This window comes from Lontra canadensis, unplaced genomic scaffold (assembly GCF_010015895.1).
Source record: "Lontra canadensis isolate GAN:19392208 unplaced genomic scaffold, GSC_riverotter_1.0 scaffold97, whole genome shotgun sequence".
NCBI lineage: Eukaryota > Metazoa > Chordata > Mammalia > Carnivora > Mustelidae > Lontra > Lontra canadensis.
In genome coordinates, this window is record NW_022631091.1 from 4,301,182 (window position 1) to 4,319,342 (window position 18,161).

Genomic DNA, 18,161 nt, shown 5'->3' on the forward strand with positions numbered 1-18,161 from the left:
ACAATGACTTAGACGCCCTTGCATTTGGTCCCTTTTGCCTCTCACTGCCTTTCCTGCAGCTCAAACTCACATCACCTCCAACTCAGACTCCCACAGTAGTCTCCTACTTGGCATCCTTCTCTCCAGTACTGTAGTACTTATTTTTTTTTTTAACAATGATGCTAGAGTGATCTTTCTAAATATTGAATGTGATCCTTTATTGCTTAAAGGTCTTCAATGAGTTATCTTGTTTGACTCCATCCTTTCATTTTCTAGCACCACCAGCCACCAGAATCTGAAGACACACACACACACACACACACACACACACACACCCCAACACCACCACCAGCACCATCACCACCACCACCAGGAACATCACCACCACCATCACCAGCACCAGCACCACCATGACCACCATCACCATCATCATCACCACCACCACCAGGACCATCACCCGCACCACCACCATCACCATCACCATCACCACCATCATCTCCACCATCACCACCATCACCACCATCACCATCATCACCAGCACCATCACCACCACCACCACCACCACCACCAACACCACCACCACCACCACCACCACCACCATCACCATCCCACAATCATCACCACCATCACCATCATCACCACCATCACCATCCCACAATCATCACCACCATCACCATTGTCATTACCACCATCACCACCACCACCACCATCACCATCATCACCACCATTACCAGCACCACCATCATGACCACCACCACTCTTACCAGCAGCACCATTGCCACCAGCAATGTCTGCACCAATTCCAGTCTACTTGCTCTTTCACTCACATGGTTCTCTCTTACCTCGAATCACCACTCCACACATGTAAACTTAATGGTAAAAAATAACTTGCAAAGTTTATTTGGCCTTTCTGTCCCTTCTCCCCCATGAATAGTATTGAATTCTGTGAGCTCATCTTTGTACTTTCCTTATATCATTTATAAATACTTATGCCACAGCCCCATGATAAATTATTGCATTCATTATTTCTTAAACTATATTTAAATTGGAATTAAATTTATTTTTTTAAGATTTTATTGATTTATTTCACAGAGAGAAACACAAGAAGAGAGGGAACACAAGCAGGGGGAGTGGGAGACAGAGAAGCAGGCTTCCCGCTAAGCAGGGAGTCTGATGTGGGGCCCAATCCCAGGACCCTGGAATCATGACCTGAGCCAAAGGCAGATGCTTAACTGACTGAGCTACCCAGGTGCCCCTAAATTTAAATTTTAAATTAAAATTTAAAAATTTAAATAAGAAATTTCCTAATCTGTAAAATAATAACTGTAACCTACCATGTAAGATCACGTGGGAACTAAAAGAATCTAGGTTAAATGCATAGAATATTGTCTAGCATATAATAAGTGTTTAACAAGGGTTAGCATAGTACTTATAGAAATTTATAGAAAATATAATACTTATGAATCTACTATCAATATTAAACATACATTAAGATATCAGAATATTTGCTTCATATTTTTTCTTTTTTTATTAACATATAATGCTTCATATTTTTTAAAAGAAATAAAACACCATACATACTACTGAAATATTAAAGCCAACCTGAGCCTTCTCTTTTCCCTCTCCTCTTTTCCCTACAGTTAATCAACGTCCTAGAATTAGTGAATTTCATACCAATGGATGTTTAATTTTATATTTATATTAATAATACTACCATTATGTACTCTACTGAAACTACTTTTTTCACCCAACATTACAGTTTTGCTATTTACTCATGTCGATGTATGTGGGTCTATTTCTTTTATCTGCTTTATAGTGTTCCATTTAAAGATGACCAACAGCACCATTACTACCCTACTCAGAAAAAAAATGATGCTGCTTCTATTTTCTAGTATCAGGGTTATTGGGTGAACATCAATAGATTAAATATCTAGGTAGATAGGAAGATAGATGATAGATAGATAGATGATAGACGGATGGATGATAGACAGGACAAGATAAAGAACAAGAGAAAATGGGGAAGAGAAGCTTCCTTAGGTATGTGCACATGAGCTTGTTTAAGGTAAACACAGTAAATCGATGTAGACTAGGTCATGTCGCAATAATGAGTCAACCCTGCTCTCCACTGGCCTGATCTGACAAAGTTTATGTCTTACACATGTTCTGTGTCCAAAATAGTGGGCTCTGTTTAAGAACTAGGTACACAGAAGACCCAGTGTCCCAGCAGCCTCACCACCTGGAAGAAACACAAGTCTTTACAACTTCTACAGTAGAGAAATATCTCTCTCATGGTCCACATTCTGATTAAGAAATCCCTTTGCTCACCTATTTCTTTGCATAAAACACAGTGCCATCCTCTCTAAGGGAGACAGATCCCCCCCGTCACCACATCCAGCTCAAAGTCCAAGATCCCTAAAGGATACACAGCTTTTTTTCCATCCTTTGAGAACCAAGATAATTTCCATACATTTACGAGTGGATGTTCATACCAAGGTGAGGACACACACCACAGTGCATGGTCTGTAGCAGTCCCGAAGCCCTACAGAGAAGACCAAGATGCAGGGTGAAGTCTGACAGCCTCGGATCGGAGCTCTTGTTCATTGCCCTTATCACTGGTTTGGCCGTCCTTTGCCCTCCTCGGGCGCATCTGAAGTGGACTTAGGGGACTACGTTCTCTTAGGGGGTATATGGATTCTTCAGCCTGCCTTCTGCTCTTCGTGGTTGTTCATGGGACCCAGGGCTGTTAAAGCTTTTGAGCGGCAATGGACTCACTTACCTTGGTTTCCTGATAGCCTGTAATCATCAAACTCCCTCAAAAACTCAGTGCCCTTCCAATCCATTTGCTTCCAGTCAGTTCCATGTGCCCACGGTTTGCTTAGAGCTGCTCTCAGATCTCCTTCCTTTCTCCTCCTCATGGCTCATCCCTAATTGTCCATTCAGACAGGAGGCTATGGGCTTTGATGAAAAGGCCACACTTGTAATGCATTCTTTACTTTCAGACATATAATCTGCCTGTAGATTTTTTAAAACTTCATCTCTTAAATCTGTAAACTGAAATCAGTCATCTTTTCCCACACTGAGAAGTCACATTTTTGTTTCTCTGTATTCCTCTTTATTTCTTTCTACAAATAAGCTGATCTCTCCAGAGCTCACCCTTCCTGTCATGTGTTATCACAACCATCCCACATCAGCTCAAACAAGCTACATAACCCTCATGCCAGCAGGCATGATTCTGCAAGATTCTGGGAAAACACAGGTATTCAGTGAGCTTGTTGCCAAATTACCTCCCAACCATTCCTGTCGATTTGCACTTGCTCCGGCAGTGGGCAAAAGTGTACCTACCCACATCCTTGTATCCTTTAGTTTTATCGGCTTTCTTTTTAGCTGTTGGCATTCTTTTCACAAGTCTGTACAACAAACAACTATCAGCTCCTTGAAGATTGGGGCCATGTTTGGGGGTGTTTTTTTTTTTAATTTTTTTTAAATTTCTTTTCAGTGTTCCAGAATTCATTGTTTATGTACCACACCAAGTGCTCCATGCAATTCGTGCCCTCCATAATACCCACCAGCAGGCTCACCCAACCCCCCACCCCCCTCCACTCCAAAACCCTCTGTTTGTTTCCCAGAGTCCACAGTCTCTCATGGCTCATCTCCCCCTCCCATTGGCCATGTTTTCATTTCCATACTTCCAGCAAGCAGCAACCATCTGAAATGTACCTGAAGTTGATCTAATGAATGTTGCTTAAATACACAAATGACTGCTGGGACTACTTATATTACTTTTAAGTGAAAAGTTTACCAATCCAAAGAATAGCCATAACAAAGTGCCAGCCACAAGAGTTTGATCTTGACAAGGTCTGATTACAACCGATGTCACATCTCTTCGAAAACAGTGCTTTTGTGACACCAGAATAAAGACCAAACAACAAAGGGACCTTCCAGCCCCCGTTCGCCTCCCCAGGGAATCCACTCAGGCCCCTAAACAGACCAGCATGCCCTTCTGCCTCTGGATCCAGCCTACCCTCCTTTCTAATCAGATCATCCCTGAATCCTGCCCCTCGAGTCAATGGCCATCCATTGCTCAACAAGCAAGTAAATTCGGCTTTGATTGTTAGTCTGTTTCTTCTTACTCCTAGCAGTCTTTACATCACCACAATGTATAAACGTGTTTCCCTAGATCTTGACCAGTGATACACATAAAGGGCACAGCATAATGCAGTGGTCAAACTCTAGGAATTGTGCACACCAAATTTGGGATTGGATTCCTGCTCTGGTTTTCACAGTGTAGTTTAAACAAATCAATTCACCCTTCACATTTTTATTCTCTCCGCTGTATGATGGGAAATAATGGTGCTTACTTAAAAAGATCCCAGCCAACATGAATAACCAATAGAAGGCAACTTGAACTTAAAGAATTAAACAAACATGAATAAAGCCCAATTTATTTCTATATAGGGTGACATTTGCAGCTTCATCTCTAAAAGCAGGATGACTCCTGCCCCAGGAAGAGCTACTAGATTTGAACAGAGCTGTGATGAATACACTACGCTGACCTTGACCTCCCAGTCCATAGGAAGCAAAACCCATTCATCCCACACACACACCACCCCTCTCTCACCCTGAGCTCAAACTCTACTCTTCCACGTTGGGATCAAGTCTCTCGTGTACTTCACCCCTACCTTTGATCCTCACCACGGCTCTGTATATGGCTATCCAAAGAAACTGGACTTGTATTTGTTCTAAGAGCTCAGACTAGATTATAGGCAAAGTGGGCATTAAAAAAATCTGACTCTCGGGACTCTTGGGTGGCTCAGTGGGTTAAGCTGTTGCCTTCAGCTCAGGTCTAGATCCCAGGGTCCTGGGATCGAGTCCTGCACCAGGTTCCTTGCTCAGCAGGGAGCCTGCTTCTCTCTGCCTGCCACTCTGCCTACTTGTGCACGCTCTCTCGCTCTCTCTCCATCTGACAAATAAATAAATAAAATCTTTAAAAAAAAATCCGAGTCACAATGTTGTCATCAAGCTCACAATGCGTCAAGACCCACATGTATTGCAAAGCACCATGCCAGTGCTGTAACCTTTCAGAGCACTGCATCACTTACAATCAGTAAAGATTATTTAGTTTATGAATGTTAATTCTATGATTGCTACATTAAATGTTTATATATAAACTTGCATTGGCAAATAAGAAACATATTTGATCTGTATTGTAGCAGTGCTGAATTTCTAATTCCGATCAAATAATTGAAAATATTTTTCCTCGAAGGAAATTACTGAAGGAAAGCAGAAAATACTCTAAGAACTACTATTGCTATGAATATGTATACAAAAGGAAAACTAATCACATGCACACATGTATTTATTCCAATATCTTGAGTAGGATACATATACTACATTAACTTTATTAGAGATTAAAACTGACAAAACGAGATGTATCTTCATTAATTTATAAATCTGCAAACATTCGTGCTATGCACATGGTGGCTATGAATTTTCATAGGTCATTTTCCAATCACTTGAGTTAGTTTCTGTTTCCTTTAAGTTTACAAATTCTTTAATAAAATCCCAAAGATTCCTTAAACACAAGTGAACACAATAGATTAGACAAAAATGCCTCAAGCATAAGAGAAAATTTTAAAACAAACATTTAAGACATAATTACTCAAAAACACAAAGTGAGACTCTGTAATTTTCCACTTCCATTTTAAAGGATTTCTTGCAGAATTTTGGCCTGGAATGTAGCAAAGATTCTCCTTGTGTTTGGACACAATCCCCTGCAGTATTTTCCAGACTAAGTATAGTGAGGCAGCAGATGTAGATTTATCTTGGAGATAATGATGTTTAAACTTTAGGTCCATCCACTCTCATTGCCAAAACTATGGAAGGAGCCTTCCCAATTTTGTATTTGTAATTCTATCTTCTTTTCTTTGAGGACACCCAACATAATACAACCCACCTGTGTGGTTCACTCAGTCAGCATTCTACCACTGTTCTCCAGTGACTCTCTCTACCACGTGAGCTAGAAAGTAGAGTGTACTATTTCCTAGACTCCTTTGTGGCTAAGGATTGTCTTGGGACATGGTTCTGGGCGCTGAGATATGGTTGTAAGTCCCTGAAAGCACTTCCCCTTCTAAATAAAACAGAAAAGTCTCTGGATGAGAAGCTCTTTGCCTTTTGTCTTCCCCTTTCCCCTTTATTTCTCTATGGGATGTGGACCCATGCCTGAAGATAGTCACACTGAGGCCTCCAGGAGGAAAACCATACTTGAGGAAAACAAAGAAGAAAGGAGATACTGGTTCCTTGATATTATCATTGAACTGAGGCCACCTACAACTAAATGTCTTTTAACTGTTGTTACAAATTAGCACTTTCCATACTTAAACCAGCAATGGTTTTCTGTTGCTCCCAGCCTTACCAAATCCTGAAATGTGAACTGTAGTACCAATTCTAAGAAAATTAACTATATAAAGCTAAGTTTATGTAATTGATACTATAAATCAGCCATTTCATTTTTAAATTAAAATTGTCAGAGTGGAGAGAGTCAATGATCATATGGTTTCACTTATTTGTGAAACATAAGGAATAGAATGGAGGACATTAGGAGAAGGAAGAGAAAAATGAAGGGGGGAAATCAGAGGGGGAGATGAACCATGAGAGACTATCAACTACAGGAGACAAACTGAAGGTTTTAGAGGGGAGAGAAATGGCGGGGGGATAGCTGAGCCTGGTGATGTGTATTAAGGAGGGCACGTGTTGCATGGAGCACTAGGAGTTATATGCAAACAATGAATCTTGGAACACTGCATCAAAAACTAATGATGTACTGTATGGTGACTAACATAACATAATAAAAAAAAACTATCAGGGGGCGCCTGGGTGGCTCAGTGGGTTAAGCCTCTGCCTTCGGCTCAGGTCATGATCCCAGGGTCCTGGGATCAAGCCCCGCATCGGGCTCTCTGCACAGCAGGGAGCCTGCTTCCCTTCCTCTCTCTCTGCCTGCCTCTCTGCCTACTTGTGATCTCTGCCTGTCAAATAAATAAATAAAATCTAAAAAAAAAAAAAAACTATCAGAGTAATAAATGCACAGCATTCTTCAAAAATTTAATGTCACTAAAAGCCATATAATTTGAGAAAGGAAAGTCACCACAGTCACCATCTCCCCACCTTCCTGATCCCTGCCTGTGAGAAATTACCCTCAATTCTTCAGTTCTTTCCAAAGAATTTATTTCTACATTGCCAAGTAATATATAGTGATTAAGATTTAAATCTTGGGCTAAGAATTCTTGAGCCCAGGAAAGAATATAACATATATATTTAAAGTAAACACTCATGAATATAAACATTCAGAGCACTGTCCTGTCTAATGCAGATCTGAGTGGACGGTTTTGAGGAGAGCGTGAAATTGCCTCACTTCTTTTATCACGTCATCAACACTTACCGTTGCCCCTCCTCACTCATCTTACTCTTCTCCATGGTCTGCTTCACCTGGCTTTCAATAACCTGCAGAACCAAAATCATTTGGGCATGTGTAATGGCATGAGACTGACCTTATCTGATAAGAAGATTGAATCAAAATTGAATACCACTTCTAGAACCAGGCACAACATATTAATGTATGTTGTATATAATTCAGAGGGATATACATATCCAATTGAAGCAGAATTACAATCTGTTAAGCAGCAAATTGTTAGTGTGTGTTCTGGAAGGGTATCCTGAAAATCATTAGAGAACCAATTCATTATATTCCCTGTTACCAGATAACTCATTACAACTCCTGTTACATGTGCAAGGGTTAGAGAAAAAGTCAATTCTGATCGGCATATTCAGCTATTTACAAAGGATGTTTATTTTTTTCATTAATACGTTAGCTTATACATGTCCAGTTTTAAGCTAATGTCTGCATAGTGAGATATTCTCAGCACTACAGAAAGTTATTTAGAAAAATAATGTATATATTCTTATTTTGTTTAGGACAAGAAGCACACACACATCAATAAAGGAAATATTCCTATTGAAAAACATTAATTCATAAATACTTACATGCATTTTCTTCTTTAAAATTCTGTTTGCTGTTTCCAATTTTATAGCTTCAGTCTGAAGAAGAAATGGTTTTAAAAGTAAGATGCTTGGTTAAGAATATTTGTTAAATACTTCTCCCCATTTATGGGGCAAAAAGTATTATGTAAACAATGTTATTCTAATTTCAAAAGTACCCAAGAGCACACCATTTAAAAAACAGATGAATAAACAGAGCATGACTTAAAGGACATGAGGCAAAGAGAGATCAGTAGCCTCCTAGGTCAAAAACTACAGGAGATAAAGGTTGATATTAGGAAAACCCAGAGAATTTTAGGGAAACTCTAAAGAAGTTCCTTAATTTTTGTAATTAATAACAGACTTTGTTAAGGTGGCTGGATACAAGATAAAATACAAATATCAGGGGCAATCACTTCTCGGCCTTTTGGCTAAGATCAAGTAACAAATATCAAGTGTAACAAAACCACGGGCACCTGGGTGGCTCAGTCGGTTAAGCATCCGACTTTTGATTTCCATTCAGGTCAGGATCTCAGAATCATGGGATGGATCCCCACGTGGGGCTCTGTGCTCAGCATGAAGCCTGCTTCTCCCTCTCCCTCTGCCCCTCCTTCCACTTATGTGCTCTCACTCATTCTCCTTCTCGTGCTCTCTCTCAAATAAATAAATAAAATCTTAAATAAATAAATAAGAACAGACTGTAAACAAAAAACAGAAGCAATCTGATGCATTATTTTAAAAGAAAGAAAGAAGTCAAAATAAGCTTAAACCATCACCACCTTCCTATACACTTTATAATTCTGCTTTAAAAAAAAAAGATTTTAAAAAGATAGTGCTGGGAAAATACATGTAACTATATAACCATGAAAAGAAGAAGAATCACATGTAACTATATAACCATGAGAAGAAGAAGAATCACAGGTCACTTATAAACTTTGTAATTAAGTGGTAACATTGAGTCAGATTCTACACAAATAAAAATCAGGTTATAACATATAAAAAGCAGGGCAGCATAACATTTCAAAACACAGATTACAATCTACATTACACTGTTCATCAAAAATTGGTTAGTGATAATTGTTAAAGACTACTTTTAACACAGCAGACTCTCCTTTCTATGGTAGTAACTGATTTCTATCTTCTAACGTAATTGTACAACTCACTGATAATCTAACTGTGGAGTTTCAGTGTGACACAATGAAAATAATAAGGGCTTTGGAGCTCCAAAATTATTAAGCTTCAACCCCAGCTTTGCCACCTGTAAACTGTGTCATCTTGGGCATGTTACTTAAACCCTCTGAGCTTCAGCTCCATCTAATTAGTACATATTAGATACTAAAAGTTGGCGGTCATGACTTTTATGACAAGCATCTTCAAAATTGTGAAACTTCAAGAGACATCAATTGACCTGAAAGAGATCCAATTGGAACCTTTACAGAACTCTACAGAATTTTTAATCACCTTTATTTTTGTTGTTTTAGCTAGATGTATTAATTATTCTGATCATTTGCTACAAATGTTTTGCAACAAAAATGTATTTTGACCAATTTTTCCATTATTGTTTACCCAGCTGCAAAATGAAATTGCTTCATGTGTTTGCCAACATCTTCAAGCAGAAGAACAATGTAAACATTCAAATAAATAAATTACATACCTCTATGCTTTTAATCCTATTCTCAGTGATATGTGAAATTCCCGTATGAAGCAAAGTTGTTTTGATTTCTCTTTCAAGAGCTTGAATTTCATCCCATTTATTAAGTATTTCACACCTCTTCTTTTCAACCTTCTCAATAAGAGTGAGGTGATCCTCATCCATTACATCTTTCTTAGATAATTCTGGAAAGATTTTTAAAAGCAAAGTAGTACTGTTTATTACATCATCTCTTATTAATAGCATTATGCATTACTAACAGTATTATGTATGTTATATATAGCTATAAAATCTAATGTAACTCAAGCTCCAAGCACCTCAATAAAAATGATCTGATCCGAGAATGGGGATATTCCTCCTCTAATTTATTTATACAATCAACAAGCATTTATTGAGTGCCCAATTTGAGCACCCAACATAACATGAGAAAGGTGCAAGGACGACTTTGCAGAAGTGTGACAAAGTTGAAACCCAAAGGGTGAAAAGGTGTTAGACAAGGGAAGGGGATAATGAATGGGGCAGAAGAGCAGAACTTGGCACATTTCAGAAAACAAAAACAAAAACAAACAAAAACAACAACGATATAGTAAGGTGGGAACATGGAGGGGCATGGAGTGACATCAATGAATACTAGAAAGGAAGCGGGGGAGATCTGAAAAGGTCTTGTAACCTATGTTAGGAAATTAATCAATGTGGAAGGCTCTTAAGCTGAGGTCAGCACACGCAATGGTCTTTCTACAGTACCAAAAGTAGATGAGAAATGGTGAAGCTGGAACAGGACGACCAGGCAGAAAGCTACTACACTCATCCAAGCAAGAACAGAGCAGGCTAGTACCTGAGGCATAAAGAGAAGTGGAGAGATACAAAAAAGATGTAGGGAATGGAACAAGGAAGGCTTAGTAACTGACTGGATCCAGATGCAGAGGACAGGTAGGTATCAAAATAACACCTAGGTTTCAGCTTTGCTACAGCAAGGAGCAGAGGCAGTAGGAAGGAAGGGCATTCAATGCAGCAGAGATGTAAGAGAGCTGGGTTTGAAACTCACCTGGGCCACTAACAACAAGCTGTGTTGAAGTGATTGATAAGGGTGGTGGGAGGGGAAGATTTCTGCCACAGGCTTTCTGACTCAACTTCCATGTGTTTGGTGACACCATTCACTGAAACAGAGAGTTTCATTGGGGACGTGCTGAGTTGAGGAGTCTATGGGATACTCAAGTGGCCATATCCAGTAAGTAATTGGATATAGGGATCTCAAGCCTAAAAAAGAGATTTGGGCAGGAAAAAGATTTGGAATGAAAGATGTGTGCACTGATCCAAAGACATGTTGGGTTGCAACAAATATCAATATTGGAGGGTTCAGAAAGGTGACAGAGACACTAAGAGTAACTCACTGCTGAAAGAACTTCATCATCAAACAGCACAGTTAGATTCTGACTACAGTGGTAAGACAATTTCTTTGAGAAAGAATAACTAATCCTTTTTGGTAGGAAAAAAAAGCAATTCAAAGAGTGATAACATTTACCCATACATGGGGAACAACACAGAAACCACTGCCATCATTCCAACTTGCCAAATTTGGAAGAAGAAAAAACTTTGAAGATGAGTTTTGAAATTTGGGGGAATTAGCTAAGCAGACACACAATGAACTAAACAAGGAAGCAGAAACAGCCAGGGTTAAGCTGTTAAACTATGAAGTGTGATCCCCACCTTAACCTAAGCAGAAGGTTTTAACCTACAACAATTACCTGGGGACACAGGAGCCAAAAGGAGTGAAAGACCATTTCAATGACCCAACAGTTGTTACCCCTTTTCTACCAAAAGAGGAAGACGAAGGAGGCACCTGGGTGCCTCTGTCAGTTAAGCATTAGCCTTTGGTTCAGGTCATGATCTCGAGTCCTGGGATTGAGCCCCGCATCGGGCTCCCTGATCTGCATGAAGTCTGCTTGTCCCTCTTCCTCTCCTCCCACTAACTCTCTCTCTCTCTGTCTCTCTCAAATAAATAAAATAAATAGAATATTAAAAAAGAGAAAGAGAGAAAAAGACTGAGGTACCAGGAGGGGGAAGTTCCACAGAACATACATACATACAGAGGTTCCTGAATTAGAAAGCTTCAAGAAAAGAATAAAGGAAAATGAGCACAAGCCACCAGATTTCTTTGATAGTGCTGGGAAATGTCAGAAACAGCTAGAATCAACTATTAAGGAACATTTACTACAGTTCTAGTAATTAGCAATATCTTCCTGTTTATTGTTTTTAAATCACTGATGTTTTATCCTGTTAGCAGTTAGCAATGAAGATCTTAAGTCTAAAAGAAAAATGGGACAAATACCCTATGATTCCACTCATAAATGGAATCTTGAAAAAAAAAGAACAAACAAAAAGCAGAATCAGATCTATGCCTACAGAGAACAAAGTTTTGGTTGCCAGAGGGAAGGGGCTAGAGGGATGGACAAAATGAGTGAATTGGAGAGGAAGACTCAGGCTTCCAGTTACAGAATGAGTAAGGCACAGTGTTAAAGAGCATAGCATAAGGAATTCAGTCATTGATACTGTAACAGTGATGTACTTGGATAGATGATAGCTACACTCCTGGCGAGCATCCCATAATGCACGAATGTGTCAAATCACCAAGTTGTACACCTGGAATTAATGTAGTAACATTGTGTCAGTTATACTCCTATTAAAAAGAAAAGAAAAGAAGGAAAGAAAAGAAATGAAAAGAAAAAAGAAAAAGAAAATGGTGGAGCTGTGTTAGGAGACAGCAAGGAAATAGGAAACAGGGAGCTGGAGTCCCATCCATGACTTTTCTATAGGAGGAACCCAAGAATACACAACATGGGTGCAGGAGAAAGATGTAGCCCACCCCCCATAAGTCCTAACACAGGGTCAGAAGACAAGCACTGCACCAGCCTCGGATAAAAAAAGAGGCCAGGACTGTGGCCACAAGAAGCCCTTGGAAGCTGGCCAACAGGTGACTCACCCAAGTGCTGCTTGCAGGGAGAAAAGAAGTAACAGAAGGAAACAAAAGATCCCAGTAAGAAGAGGGATTTGAGGCCAAGTTCTGCTAAGAACTTAAAACAGGTTAGTCTGTAAGTATACCCCAGAAGTTGCTGAGGTGGGTGGAAAGTGATTCCAGCATGAGTTAGTATTTAACAAACTTGGAAGAAAAATAGCATTTGGCTGAATCATTGCATTAATAGTATAGAGCATATTTTGGTTACTTAATCATATTCTTAACTGTGTATCTAATTTTAAAATAATTTTAATATTTATCTAATGCATAAGGATTCAAAGATGTAATTAGATCCTCATCAACTGTGTAGTCTTCCTCACAAGCAGCCATGAGGAAGGGGAGGAATGGGCAGGACCACTCCCCTGAGCCAAGCTCCCTGGTCCTACTTCCCATGGACACTTGCATTTATTTAATCCTCACAGCGCACCTGAGAGGGAAGTACCATCATTATCCTGAACTAACAGGCAGGCAGCTGAGACTAATGGAATTGCGATAACGAAGCTGGCGGTCTGGGTGATCCACCAGCCCCATGGCCTGCCAGGGAGATGAGTCCAGCCCGGCACACCATGGGAGTGGGGCTGAACCCAACACAGAATGTGTCTGTAAGACAGAGGACATCACAAACTGGGACAGCCTGGGAAACGTATTCTTTGTGAACACTGATTTCTTTGAGCCGGGAAAAGAGATGCACAGGTTCTGGAATCCAGAATGGACGGTCTTCATTGCTGTTACCCTGGCAACCACAAGAGGCCACAGCCCCGTGTGCTGTGGTTCAGTCCCATGTAGGGTGCTGAGTTGTGTCCACAGCCCCCTCCGAAGCCTGTCATTATTTCAAGACCCTTTCTATAGGGTACGATTAGTCCTTCAGCACTCCCTCATGGGAACTGTTCCCATATGTATATCACTTGCTCAATTTCTTAGGATCTATTGCACATGTCTTGGTCAAAACTTGACATAATTCTTTCTACAGGAGGTCTTGACTAAACTCGTTATTCCACTAAAAACCACAAAGATCTTAGAGAAGAAGGATGTGGTGTCCATGTCCAGAGAAACTAAAAAACCGAAGGTGCGCAGAGCACCAGCTACAGCAGTCATAATCTCCACACCTGACAGGACCGATTACAGAGATGAACAGTCTCCTGCACCTTTAAAGTACTTTATTTAACCTCTTCAGATTAAATGAGAACTTGCTGGATTTCTAAAGAACTTGATGGAAAAAAGTACACGAATAAAATTTAATAAGCTCTCTGAAAAAAAAAAAAAACAAACTGTTTCAAACGAATAATAGCAGGCAGCCCTAAATTGCAGACAGTCACAGACAAGGACATGAAGATTCTTTATGCAGAGGTCAGAAGGACACATCCCACAACTACTTGCCTGATTTTTCCTTCGCAGATTGCAGCAGTGTTTGCTCCCTCTCGAGTTCGCTTCTGAGTCTACAGGTTTGGTGATTAAAAAAAAAAAAGCAGTAAAACATCAGAACCTTTCTTCCTTATCTATTTTATGCCACAAGTCTTTCTTTTCTTTTCTTTTTTACATAAAATGTATGCAATTTATTTTAAAAAACTATAGATCAATGTACCACCCAAGAACAGCTCTTATTAACATTTTTACCTCTTTCTCCCAGCATTTTCTATTGAATAAATTACCTGGTATTTTTCAAAGAGCTTGAGCAAATAATCCTAAAATTTGTATGGAATCAGAAGAGACCCCGAATCACTAAGGAAATGTTGAAAAACAAAAATAAAACTGGGGGCATCACGTTACCTGATTTCAAGCTTTACTACAAAGCCATGATCACCAAGACAGCATGGTACTGGCATAAAAACAGACACATAGACCAGTGGAACAGAGTAGAGAGACCAGATATGGACCCTCAACTCTATGGTCAATTAATCTTCGACAAAACAGGAAAAAATATACAGTAGAAAAAAGACAGTCTCTTCAATAAATGGTGCTGGGAAAACTGGACAGCTATATGCAGAAGAATGAAACTCAACCATTCTCTTACACCGTACACAAAGATAAACTCAAAATCGATAAAAGATCTCAACGTGAGACAGGAATCCATCAGAATCCTTGAGGAGAACATAGGCAGTAACCTCTTCGATATCAGCCACAGCAACTTCTTTCAAGATATGTTTCCAAAGGCAAAGGAAACAAAAGAGAAGATGAACTTTTGGGACTTCATCAAGATCAAAAGCTTCTGCACAGCAAAGGAAACAGTCAAAAAAAAAAAAAAAAAAACAAAGAACCCACAGAATGGGAGAAGATATTTGCAAATGACAGTACAGACAAAAGGTTGATATCCAGGATCTATAAAGAACTCCTCAAACTCAACACACACAAAACAGATAATCATATCAAAAAATGGGCAGAAGATATTAACAGACACTTCTCCAATGAAGACAAAAATGGCTAACAGACACATGAAAAAATGTTCATCATCACTAGCCATCAGGGAGATTCAAATTAAAACCATGTTGAGATATCACCTTACACCAGTTAGAATGGCCAAAATTAGCAAGACAGGAAACAACATGTGTTGGAGAGGATGTGGAGAAAGGGGAACCCTCTTTACACTGTTGGTGGGGATGCAAGTTGGTGCAGCCACTTTGGGGAACAGTGTGGAGATTCCTCAAGAAATTAAAAATAGAGCTTCCCTATGACCCCGCCATTGCACTACTGGGTATTTACCCCAAAGATACAGATGTGGTGAAAAGAAGGGCCATCTCTTCCCCAATGTTTATAGCAGCAATGGCCACGGTCACCAAACTGTGGAAAGAACCAAGATGCCCTTCAACGGATGAATGGATAAGGAAGATGTGGTCCATATACACTATGGAGTATTATGCCTCCATCAGAAAGGATGAATACCCAACGTTTGTAGCAACATGGACGGGACTGGAGGAGATTATGCTGAGTGAAATAAGTCAAGCAGAGAGAGTCAATTATCATATGGTTTCACTTATTTGTGGAGCATAACAAATAGCATGGAGGACAAGGGGAGATGGAGAGGAGAAGGGAGTTGAGGGAAATTGGAAGGGGAGGTGAACCATGAGAGACTATGGACTCTGAAAAACAATCTGAGGGTTTTGAAGGGGCAGGGGGTGGGAGGTTGGGGGAGCCAGGTGGTGGGTATTGTAGAGGGCACGGATTGCATGGAGCACTGGGTGTGGTGCAAAAATAATGAATACTGTTACGCTGAAAAAGTTAAAAATTAAAAATTAATAAATAAATAAAATTTTAAAAAAGATTCTATGATATAACAGAAAAAAATGTGTAGTCTTGTTTTTGCAGTCCTAGCAACAAATGCCAGCCACAAGTCTTTCTTAAAAATTGAGAAACAGGGGCACCTGGGTGGGTCAGTGGGTTAAAGCCTCTGCCTTTGGCTCAGGTCATGATCCCAGAGTTCTAGGATCGATCCCCACATCGGGCTCTTTGCTCGGCAGGGACCCTGCTTCCCTCTCTCTCTCTGCCTGTCTCTCTACCTAATTGTGATCTCTCTCTCTGTCAAATAAATAAATAAAATCTTTTAAAAAAAATTAAGAAACAAAAAGTGATCTCAGTTTCTATTAAAAAAGGTCCTTTGAAACCCTATATAAAATGAAAGCCTCAGTCAGTCAAATTAAATAAAAAAAAATTAAATAAACAAAAAGAATACTTTCTGATGCAGATTGTGTTAACCACTAGTTGAAAAAGCTGGTTAATATAAAACAAATGATTTCCTATAGTGTTTATGGATATTATTTTGTTACTGGAAATTCTACAAAGCAAGGAGGCAAAGAAACTAGAATTTACACTCTGAGATGGACAAGAGATAAGGGACAGAGAAGGCACATGACCGCAGCTATGCACACTGCCTGTCCCCTGGCCCTGGTGATTTCCTCCCACAGATACAATTCACAAATCCCACTACTTTTACACTAAAAATAAAATAAAAGACATTTTAAAAGAAGTAAATGAAAACATCTGTAATCTATTTGTATCCTCTCCCAGAACAAAACAAAACAAAACAAAAACTAAATCAACTGTCTAATGTCTAATACATTGTGGGGCGGGAGAAGGGAGTCTAATATGTATCTACATATCTCTTGTACAGAGATATCCTGTGATTTGGTTAAAAACATCAGCACCACAAATGAGTCGATGCTTCCAATCTACAGGGGCCTAATGGTTAAATAGCTTCACAGACATTAGCTCATTTTATCAGAGATGAAAAGAAACAGAAAAGTATTCTGACTCTTAATTTTAAGAATTTGAGATCAAATGAATTAATAAGAATGGTAACAGCCTTGTCAGTATGCATTTAGTTTCCAGAAGTGTTAAACGCATTATAGCTTTAAATACTATGTTCTATTCCGTTGCTTTTTCTTTTTCTTCTGAGACTTCAATTATATGTAAATTGGATCTTCTTTGCCTGTGTTCCATTTTAACCACTTTTCCGTTTTTCCTTTCTCTTTTTATTTCTTTTGTTATCTCATCATTCTCTGGCTTGTTTTTTGTTTGTCACAAAAGACTATCTCTCCTTGGGTGTGTCATAATTTTGTCTGGATATCTGACATAATTTTCACTTTTTCAACAATCTTTCCTCAGTGGTCAAATCTTGCTTCATGTCTTCTTTTTTATTGCTGTGCTTAGTGTTTACATTTCTAACTCAAGGTCATTTTCACAGCTAGAAATGTTCTTTTAAGACTATTTCACTAAGTTTGGTGTGCTGTGGTACAGTTTTCTTCTCCAACTTTTGTTGTTGGATGGTAGGTGTTTTCATCAGCTAAATTGTCTGGGTCCTCATTTTATCAAGAAAGACAGTTGCTTGTGCAGACAGGGATCATTTGCACCTCTGCATTTTTGTGGGTAGGGATAGCAGTTTGGGGAGTGTGTGAGGTTCCTAATTCAGGAGAACACATTTTTGTCAGAATAGCAAAGTATGCTTTTGTTCCTATTTTAGGGCGTTTTATTTTGAATTTTTTACTGGACAAATTTTTTTTTTTTTTGAGGAAAGAAAGAACAGTAGTGAAAGGGTCATGTGCCCTTCAATTTTTTTCTTTTATGGGATTCTAAACTCCCCTCCCTTGCTTCTTTTTCTCTTCAATGCACAGTTCTAAAGAATGCTGATCACTTCCTTTTAAAGCTCTTCCCACCATATCATTATCATTTCAGTAGTGTTCCTTGCTTCTATGCTCACTTCAAAGTCCTTTCCATCTAAGTCAGTGCTCTGATAGACAGACCAGTAAACTCTGTGGTATTATTTAGGAAAGTTGCTCTCTCTCCCTCCCTCCCTCCCCCCACCCTCTTTCACCCTTCTCTCTCTCTCTTCCTATACCTTCCCTCCCCTTTCCACCCTCCTTCACCTTCTCCATCCCTCCCCCTCTCTCAGGACTTCCCCCTTCTCCCTCTTTCTCTCTCCCTCCTCTCTCTGTTCCCCTCCCACTTCTTCCTCTCTCTCTCTCTCTCTCTGGAACTAATTTTAGAACATGATAGGCC

The 18,161-nt window shown here is 39.5% G+C and overlaps 1 protein-coding gene across 1 annotated transcript in view; it reads right to left on the reverse strand.

Moving 5' to 3' along the window:
- Window positions 1-5,356: 5,356 nt before the first annotated feature.
- Window positions 5,357-18,161, reverse strand: part of CUNH6orf118 (chromosome unknown C6orf118 homolog) — a 34,655-nt gene continuing 21,850 nt past the window's right edge. Inside the window, exons 6-10 of the mRNA XM_032837197.1 lie at window positions 14,052-14,110; window positions 9,665-9,846; window positions 8,017-8,070; window positions 7,415-7,476; window positions 5,357-5,551 (exon numbers count right to left, since the gene is read on the reverse strand). Coding sequence (XP_032693088.1) covers window positions 5,461-5,551; window positions 7,415-7,476; window positions 8,017-8,070; window positions 9,665-9,846; window positions 14,052-14,110 — 448 coding nt within the window. The 3' untranslated portion in view covers window positions 5,357-5,460. The remainder of the gene's footprint in view (window positions 5,552-7,414; window positions 7,477-8,016; window positions 8,071-9,664; window positions 9,847-14,051; window positions 14,111-18,161) is intronic.